Source organism: Lycium ferocissimum, chromosome 2 (assembly GCF_029784015.1).
Source record: "Lycium ferocissimum isolate CSIRO_LF1 chromosome 2, AGI_CSIRO_Lferr_CH_V1, whole genome shotgun sequence".
NCBI lineage: Eukaryota > Viridiplantae > Streptophyta > Magnoliopsida > Solanales > Solanaceae > Lycium > Lycium ferocissimum.
Genome location: NC_081343.1, coordinates 62,617,134 through 62,626,352, shown reverse-complemented (window position 1 = coordinate 62,626,352; position 9,219 = coordinate 62,617,134). Strand labels below are relative to the sequence as shown.

The 9,219-nt window shown below is 36.3% G+C and overlaps 2 protein-coding genes across 2 annotated transcripts; both read right to left on the bottom strand.

Moving 5' to 3' along the window:
* Nucleotides 1-250: 250 nt before the first annotated feature.
* Nucleotides 251-1,612, bottom strand: LOC132046660 (putative F-box protein At5g50220). Its single transcript, XM_059437362.1, has one exon. It carries the CDS (start codon nt 1,607-1,609, stop codon nt 389-391), a length of 1,221 nt encoding a protein of 406 aa, XP_059293345.1. The 5' UTR covers nt 1,610-1,612; the 3' UTR covers nt 251-388.
* Nucleotides 1,613-5,963: 4,351 nt separating this feature from the next.
* Nucleotides 5,964-8,291, bottom strand: LOC132046666 (large ribosomal subunit protein uL5z). Its single transcript, XM_059437370.1, has 5 exons — nt 8,140-8,291; nt 7,922-8,029; nt 7,781-7,823; nt 6,822-7,017; nt 5,964-6,485 (listed from the first exon to the last, which is right to left on the bottom strand). Exons 1-5 carry the CDS (start codon nt 8,140-8,142, stop codon nt 6,293-6,295), a joined length of 543 nt encoding a protein of 180 aa, XP_059293353.1. The 5' UTR covers nt 8,143-8,291; the 3' UTR covers nt 5,964-6,292.
* Between the last annotated feature and the right edge of the window lie 928 nt (nt 8,292-9,219).

Genomic DNA, 9,219 nt, shown 5'->3' with positions numbered 1-9,219 from the left:
ATATATATCGAATTAACCATGGATTATTCCCATGACGTGGTATTTACACTGCAATATAATTTCAAAGGTCAAACAATCAACTAGGCCCTAGTGCAATAATGAAGAGTCGGCTATATGAATTTTTGCATCCTTCCGTTCTATTCAGGCTGATATTTGTAAACTGCAACTGATTAAAAACTAATGTTAAACTAAAACAAACTCGCAAGCAGCAATATGTTAACTAATTACCATAAAAGGAACAGGTTGAAGGTATACATAATTGTACTTAATACATTAGATAAATGTTCATAATAAACCATCACAAAAATAAGACATCCAGAATTTCTAATGTTTTTCAACATACATTTGGGCAGAATAAGCAAATCAATAGATCACTACGACAAATGTCTCATGCATGAGAAAACAAAATACCGAAAAGAAAAATGAAAACAATAACTAAGGAAATCCAAAAGGGGCGATAGACTTGTCTGGTGGATGAAACAATGTTGGCTCCTCGCATCCTCAGATCAATTGGCTCTAAATCTGATCGAAAAGGGAAGATTTCTTGAACATCTTGCCATCTATACAGTTTTACCACGTTAAAGCTCTTGTCTTGCAGCTTGTAGAAGATAACTCGATTGTCATCCTTCATCACAGCAATGTCTGCGTTATAAAACCCAATTAGTTTTGGATATTTCGTCACCCCCTTTAAGGTTTCAATGCCCACTTCCTTCTTCAACTCCCAAACTTGATTCCCATTCTCGAAAACCCAAAGCTCTATCCCTTTTGGTGACAGACATGTAAACCCTAGCTTCCCCTTATACTCCACAAGTTGATCACTGTACTTAAAAGGGGGCTTTGGAAGAGAGAATCTTGGAAAAACCTCTTCCCCATTATAGTTTAGAGCCATCACTTGATCATCTTGTAGTTTGAAATAAACCAAACCACTTGCATTAACTGCTGGATTAAATATGTCAAAGTATAATCCTTCAGGGACCAACAAATCTTTTCCTTGCCTCCACTCCCAACTTTCTGAATCAAAAACTTCACATCGATAGTAATGGAGCCCTCGTTTCCTATAATGATGATGAGTAGTCCGAGGGGACGACAACCTTATGATCTTGAAGTAGAGAGGATTTGATTTCAGTACAATGAGAGCAACTTTGACCGTACTAAAACGCGTTCTTGGATTAGGAAGTTTCAGCCATTGCTTAGTGCTAGGTTTACAGATGTGATATCTATAGTACTCGTATGACGGCGTGCTTCTAACACAACATAGTATCCCTTGCTTTGTGGAGGCCTCAATCTTCATGTCAACGTCATAGGTCCGTCGAGGCTTTACTGTATCATCAATAGGAAGGTGGAATGGAGCTTTAGTACTATTCCCTGAACACCCATCCATCGATACAAATTCCGTTATGTACTTTGAGCATAATAGAGTCTGAACAAAATATCCAGAGATATTTTGACTCCTTGCACAGAATTGTGGCATGAAACTCGATTCGAAAATCAAATCGTCCCATTCTTTGTTAACGGCCTTGCAAGCGTCCAGTGTTTTCAATGATGTTCGAGTTAGTATCTCAAAAATTATCTCAGAAGGAAGTCGGGTAGAAGAAGACATTGAATGCATGGAATTATGCAAGAGGAGCAAGTCTCGGTTGTGATGGACAACCTCGTCTAAAGTCTATATATAGAGCAGCAAAGGAATAGGTAATTAAGGGTATTCCTAAATTGACTAGGAAAAGGAGTAGAAAAATTAAATATCGTCTTTGATACAGGTCAAGACTAATTCGGAAATTATTAAAACTCTTTCCCAGAACGATTAGGAGTAAATGAAATAATATTTCTAAACAAAAATGACATATAAAATATGGAAAGTTTTGAAACATAGTAGTATCACTTTGCTCGTACTAACTACTAAATGAAATGATATTCTAAACAAAAATGACATAGAAGTATAACATATGGAAAAGTTTTGAAACATAATAAGTACTTAGTTACTTTGCTAGTACTAAAATTTGTGTCTAAAAGTAGAGTTTGTATGTTTATCTCAGCTACTACCCCCATTCTAGTAAGTTTTCAACTTAAGAGACTAAAAATGAACACCAAATTTATAGTGATTATAGCCATGCAGAAGTCTTCTTACGATCCAAGTGAGGATTTTCAGGAGTTCATTGATTATTTAGGCAAACCTACAGGTGTATATACAGAGGCTTCAAATATTGCAGTAAGTTTTCTGAATAAACAGTGCATATACAGATTTAGAGAGAAATTAGCTCCAGCGTTGTTTCCAATGCAGCATTCAACTAACTGCTTCATTAGTACAGCACGTTAATATCCCTGGACACAGTAGGAGTAGTAAAAAGTTCGCTCTTGGGACGGGAGTAAGAATAAAACCAATAATACACTCCTCCGCACACTTTAACTTTTGATTTTGCACGGCCCTTAAAAATTACTACTAAACTCAGTATATATTTTATCATAATATCCATATTAATTGGTGTGTAGTCTTAATAGACTTGAAAAATGATTTGGAAATAAGTAGTAAAAAAAAGTTTATCTTTCTCTTGATATGCTAACGTGGACAAATTTAAGTGAAAATTTACTTTTAGTATAGTGAATAAGTAAAAGTGAACTGAGGAAATACATTTTTAGTACAAGCTTCTGATTTCGTAATTTACCATCATAAAAATAAGACATTCATATTTTCTGCGTTTTCCAATATAGATCATGACAACTGTCTCATGCATTAGGTGACTGAAACTTGAAGGTAAAGGAATAGGTAAAGGCTATTCCTAGATTGACTAAGAAAAGGAGGAGAAAAAGGCATTTGATACAGGTCAATACTAATTAGGAAATTAGTTCTAGAACGATTAGGAGTAGTAAATGGTCACAAATTTGTAACGAAATAATAAGCTAATGACATGCTCCCTCTGTAAAACTAATTGCTAGTTCTAATATTTGCCGCTTTTGTATATAGATTAACTAGAAGTATTAATACTCCCTCAGTATTACTCCCTCTTCCGCACGGTTTGAATTTCGCAAGTTAAACTTCTAATTTTGATCATGAATTCGGATATAGAAGGTTTAAATTTTTTTTTTTAATAAAATTTTATATATTTAGAAACTACGTGAAAAAAACTAAAAATCACAATAATTAACAACTTAAAACATTTAAAATAGAGAAAAGACATCATTTCACCCTTGAACTTGGCACGAAAACTCACTTTAGCAATTAAACTTAAGTTATATTTATATACCCCCCCTTAATAACTTTCATTTCAATTATTTTTCACCCTAAAAAAATAATGCCACTCTCACAATGTGAGGTGAATTACACTCGCGCCACGTCATTGCCACGTCGTTGCCATGTCATTACCACGTCATTGTCACGTCAAAAATTACCAATCCTTCATTTTTTATTTTTCTTTTATTATTTTTTCTCTTTCTCTTTCTTCTTCTTCTTCTCCCTTTTCTCTTTCTTCTTCCAACCACCGCCGCCGCCACAAAACCCCATCTTTGTCATTCAAACCTCCATTATCATCAACAAAATATATATAAGAATTCCAAGCCTGAACAGAGAAAAATTGAGGCTCGGATACGTGTTAAGCTCGGGCAAAAGAGAGTCCAATAATGCCATGGTCGAAAAAACCACCGAGAAAAATATGACAAAGACCAATAACGTTGTGATCGAAAAAACCACGAGAAAAATATGACAAAGATGCCCCGCCAAGATACGGGTCTCAAATGCCTAATTAATCGGCTCATAACAAAAATCATCATCGCCTCTTTCAAGCCCTCCAATCTTATTTGTCAAAAGTACGAGGCAAGATCTACTCCTTTTCCGTGTAACTAAAGACCAGCACAAAATAGGGGCAAAAGCGCAAATGACTGGTTAATAATTTTCTCTCCATTAAAATTGATAAAACCAATATTTTAATATCTATAGGTGTTACTGCATTATGTTGCTTTTAGCAAGAAAACATGTCTTTTCTTATGGTGCTTCTTTCTGGAAAAAAATCTAAGTGCTAATATTGAACTTCTGATGCTGAACACGACTTTAAGGAACCTCTACCTTTGAGCTTTCTTGTTTACTCGGTAACTTTTTTCCGAATTAAGAATTGGGATTAAATTTAAAAACTTTATGGCTTTGATGGTGGTGGTTATGGAGGTGGGGGTGGATTTCGTGGTGGTCGAATCAGTGGGTATGATAGTGAAGGTGGTGGATACGATGGTGGTAGCCGTGGAGGAGGTGGTGGTTACGGTGGTGGTGGTGGAGGTGGCAGTGGTGGGGAAGAGGAGCGGGTGGGGGTTGATTTACATGGGTGGGGGAAGAGGAGCCGGCCGAGTGGGTGGGTGGTGGTTTAGAAGAAAGAGAAAAGGCTCATTTTTATTTTATTTTATTGATTTATTGTATAATAATAATATATATATTAGCGGGCCCACTTTTTTATGCTATTTACTTGCCTAAATTTCTTTTTCTTTTTTTTTTTTTGCCACATCAGCATTAGAGGTGGAAATAATTGAAATGAAAATTGTTAAGGGAGGTATATAAATACACAAGTTTAGTTGCTAAAGTTAGTTTTCGTGCCAAGTTTAAGAGTGAAATGATGTCTTTTCTCTTTAAAATACATGAAAAAATTATGGTAAAAAAATAACTAGTTTGACTCTCGAAATTCAAAAAATGCCACGTAAATTGGAAAGTACGGGGTATATGTTAAATGTAGAGAATGTGACAGCAACTACTGCCAAGAGGGTGAATTAGCCCATGTTCCCAACAGAAGAATAACAAATTTCTAGTAGAAAGTGATTTTTTGTGAGGCATCAGATTTGATTTGAGAAATCTTAGTTCATCTGGATCTACTGTCTTCGACACTTGGTAGCCGGAGGCGGACCCACATGGAAGGGTGGAGTGCACGTGCACTCGTTAGCTTCAGATAAAATTATATATATATACGTGTATATATTTTGAGAAATTAGTATATATTTATTTGTACACTCTGACAAACGAAAATGTCTTTGGGGCACGTTAGGTGCAATTGCTGCTTCCCTTACATGTCACCCAGGACCGAACCCGAATGTCACTTTTAATTATCTTTTTAGCCTATTTTTAGGAAAACAATAAGCGTTAAATGAGCTCGCCCAGATTCGAACCAACACCGTTAACACATGTTGCACAGCCTTAGCCACTGAGCTACCTCTTTCATTTCCTTCACTGTGTTAATTTTATCTATTACTAAAAAATCATATTTGACCTATATACTTGTTTATCGCTACTGCTACGCTATTAGTGACTGGTCCGGTATGGTATTATCCCTCAGTCGTCATTAAAAAATTTGTTGGCGTTTATGCTAGGATAATGGTGCCCCCGCCGTCTTAAAATCTTGAGTCCGCCTCTGGGTAGTAGCAAAGTCTTCATAATTATATTGCACGGATAATTCATGTTGATCATTGTTTAGTATGTCAATACTTTAATTTCGCGCTAAACTTATGATCATATTTTAGGTCCGCCAATTACATACAAGTTCACCTTTTCCTCTCCAAGATGCTCATATTACTAGCTCAATTGCTCCAAGAGATGATGCCAAAGACAGAAAAACTAATACCCATACATGATACTGTGTTTCACAAAGCTCTTGCTCTTGAGTTTTTAGGGATGTTACATGAAATGATGAGAAAAACGTCATTCTTGGAATTAACCAGTACATCGATCCTACAACTAAAACGTAAAGACAATCAAAAGTTTGCACCATTTTGTGGCTTTCTGTTTCTTCAATATTCATACTTTTAATGGTGCTTAATTGTAGAGAAACATGATCATTCTGATTTCAACAATAGCTTTACAGCGTGCCACTGCCACCTAATAAAAGCTATATAACGGAAATAAAGAATCCCTAATTGACATCATGACCACGCGGGTGAGGTGTACGCAAGCCTTACCCCTACCTTTATGGGGATTTGGGGGCAACAATAAAACAAGAATATGCATTCCATGCCAAACCCCGGATTTTATAGAAACGCTTAAACAGTGCACCAATTCATTACTACAATAGCAAACCAATCAGGTACCTGAAGTGTCTCTTGTACTATATTGTGTAGTTGAATGATTCTACTTCAATTGCAACAAAAGAAAATGGACGGCAAAAAAGATTTGAATTCATCTGATAGCCAAAGGGAAGACTAAAACATACTGATTCGCCAACTACAAACTCTCCAAAATATTCCTTTAAGTGATATAGATGCAGTCTACAAAAATACATAGATAAACTTGCCAGGAGACCAGCTGATCCAGAAGTTGGCTCTCAGCTTATCACTAAATGTTTGAGGACTTGTTAAGGATAACACCTTCATATTTGACCTGGAACCACTTCATTGCGTCATCCTTAGTGACCCTGTGCTGAATCCCAACTCGAGACTTGCACCTGCGACGACGAGCAACACGATATCCAGGGCGCTCCAATACCACATAGAAATCCATTCCATAAATACCAGTTGAAGGATCATATCTGAAAATATAACAAAAGATAGAATGACAAAACTTAGGAACGGAAAAGGACATTCCATAGATATCAAATTTTAAATGCAAAATAGCAGATGCACATCTTGTGAGGTCAATATAGTAAGACACAGAAACATAAGAAAGATCCAAGAGAAGATGAAAGAAAAAAAAATCATGTTTCCTCAACTACGTCCAAGTTTTTTGCAGTTCCAACAAAAGAGCTAAAGCAACTTTCTTGTTGGCAAAGGAAAGACTAGCGCCAGAATACCTCCTGAGCAACACAGCTAATTTAAATCGTAAAAGCTATAAAACAGAAAAAAGAACTAAATGAAGATCAGCTTACTTAATTCCAAGATCAATGTGCTCCTGAATACCAAACCCAAAGCAGCCGGTCTCACTGAAGTTCCTTCTCAACAACTCATATTCCTTAACTTTCAATCCACTCTCAAGTAGCTGCATTGCTTTCTCCCCTCTGACAGTCACATAGCAGGCTATCTTTTCATTACGCCTGATTCCAAAGGACCGCACAGTATACCTTGCTGTTAATGAGAACAACATAAGTACATGAGAGATTGACAGGCAGAAAATTTAATAACATCTTCAGACAGGGAAATCTGAGATAAATACAAAATCAGTTAAATGTCCACAAAGAAAGTAGCAAACAAATCACTTGAAATTCCATTATATCATGTTATTCACCATATCAATGTATTAACAAAAGCAGGACAGTAATTAATTATCCATGGACCCTAGTAGTTCCGGCCCTTTCCCGGACCACGCGCATAGTGCACCGGGCTGCCCTTTTTTTTAACTTGTGAATGGCGTGATTATCAAAATCAAACAATATCAAATTGTGAGCAACACTGGCTTCAACAAAGATCTGCCATGAATACTTGCATGCCTATGTAGCTAAAAGATACATATCCACTACAATTACAAAAATATGAACCAAATGAGCTAGTGCCTTCGTTAATTGCAAAAAGAACACTCATTTACATGCATATATATAGATTTAACCATGGACTATTATTCCACAGCAATTATCAAACAGTCAGCTAGGTCCCAATGCAAAATCCAAGGGTCATCTATATGAATTTTTGCATCCATTTCATTATATTCAGTCTAATATTTAAACTGCAACTAATTAAAAATTAATGCTAAACTAAATAAAAACTTGCAGCCAAGCAATACATTAGATAGATGCCCATGGGGCAGAGCTAATCTTTGCAAGAACAGATAATGTACTTAATACAAAGGTGCCCATTAAATTGAAAAGAGTTAGAAGATTCAAAAAAAGCTTACCCTTGGAAAAAACAGGGGATTGGCCACTAAGCTGCTCCAAAACCTTAAACATAAAAATAAAAGTAGACCCAATTTTAGTTCAATATAAAAAATAAAACGGGAAAATAAAACAAATCAGTAGTTATTGTGAAAAGGGGTTACTTTTGCTGCTCTGGTGAGTCGATCTCCACTCTCACCAACGGAGATGTTAAGGACAAGCTTCTGGACCTTAATATCCCTCATGGGGTTACTCAATTTCTTCTCTGAAGCCTGTTCTCATTGCACAAACAAAAATGATTTTAAGTTAGAGACATATACATACATACATACACATATGATAAACATTAGTACTCATGAAATGGAAAAAAGCTGAGAGATACCATGGCGCTTCGGCGGGAAGTTGAAAGCTGTAAGGGGTACTGAGATGGCGGAAATTATCGTCAAAAACCCTAATCGTATCTAACTTTATAAATGCTACGATATGGGCCGCACCTTGTGTCGGGTCGGGGCCTTTTTTCAGAATTAGGTGTTACTACTACTAGTAACTAGTATCATCTTTTGCTAACTAGATTTTAGTGGGGAGATTTAATTTAAACTTTTTATTGGTATAGTGGAAAAATTTTAATTAAGAATTTTAAAATCACTCATAAGCTACACGGCTTAAGTCTGTTGGGAGAGAAACTTCATGTCCTCGTATGCATTACTTTGTAGTATCAAATCCTCTTCATAGCGGTGTCAAATGGGTGAGTTAGATTGAAGATTGAATCTGGGCCGGATTAATAAATGGGCGAGTCAGTCAACATTTTTTTGTGCGGGTTGTCCTTCAAAGGCACTGGTCTTTAATTTTTGCGCCTCAAATTGGTGCTCTTTAATTTTTTCCTTCGCTTAATATCCCGAAGTTCTTGGTTCGAACTCCAGCTCAGTACAAAAAAAAAAAAAAAAAAAGAACTCAAAACTCTGTCTGAGGCCTAACTTTGCTACGAAACTTTACCTTGCGATTTTTTTTTTTTTACTGAGCCGAGGTTCAAACCCTAAACCTCGTGGTATTGGGCGAAGGGCAAAAATTAAAGACCAGCAATTTGAGGGATAAAAATTAAAGACCAGTGCCTTTGAAGGGTAATCGTGCAAATGACCGGTTAGTCAAAAGTTACTTGGGCTGAACTGAGTTGGGCTAACGACAGGTCAAAATTCAAACCGCATAATTCTTACTAAGTTTTAATTTCTCTATTTGTTCTTTTATAGTAATTTTCTACGTACCTAATAAAACTATTTCTTGTTATGATTATATACAACAACGACAACGTACCTAGTGAAATCCCACAATGTGGGACCTGGGGAGGGTAAAGTGTACGCAGACCTTAACCCTACAATATAGGGAGGCTGTTTTCAAAAGACCCTCGCTCAAGAGAAAGCATGGCAAAAAAGGTCAGAAGGACAAGCAATTCAAAGCAGTACGAAAA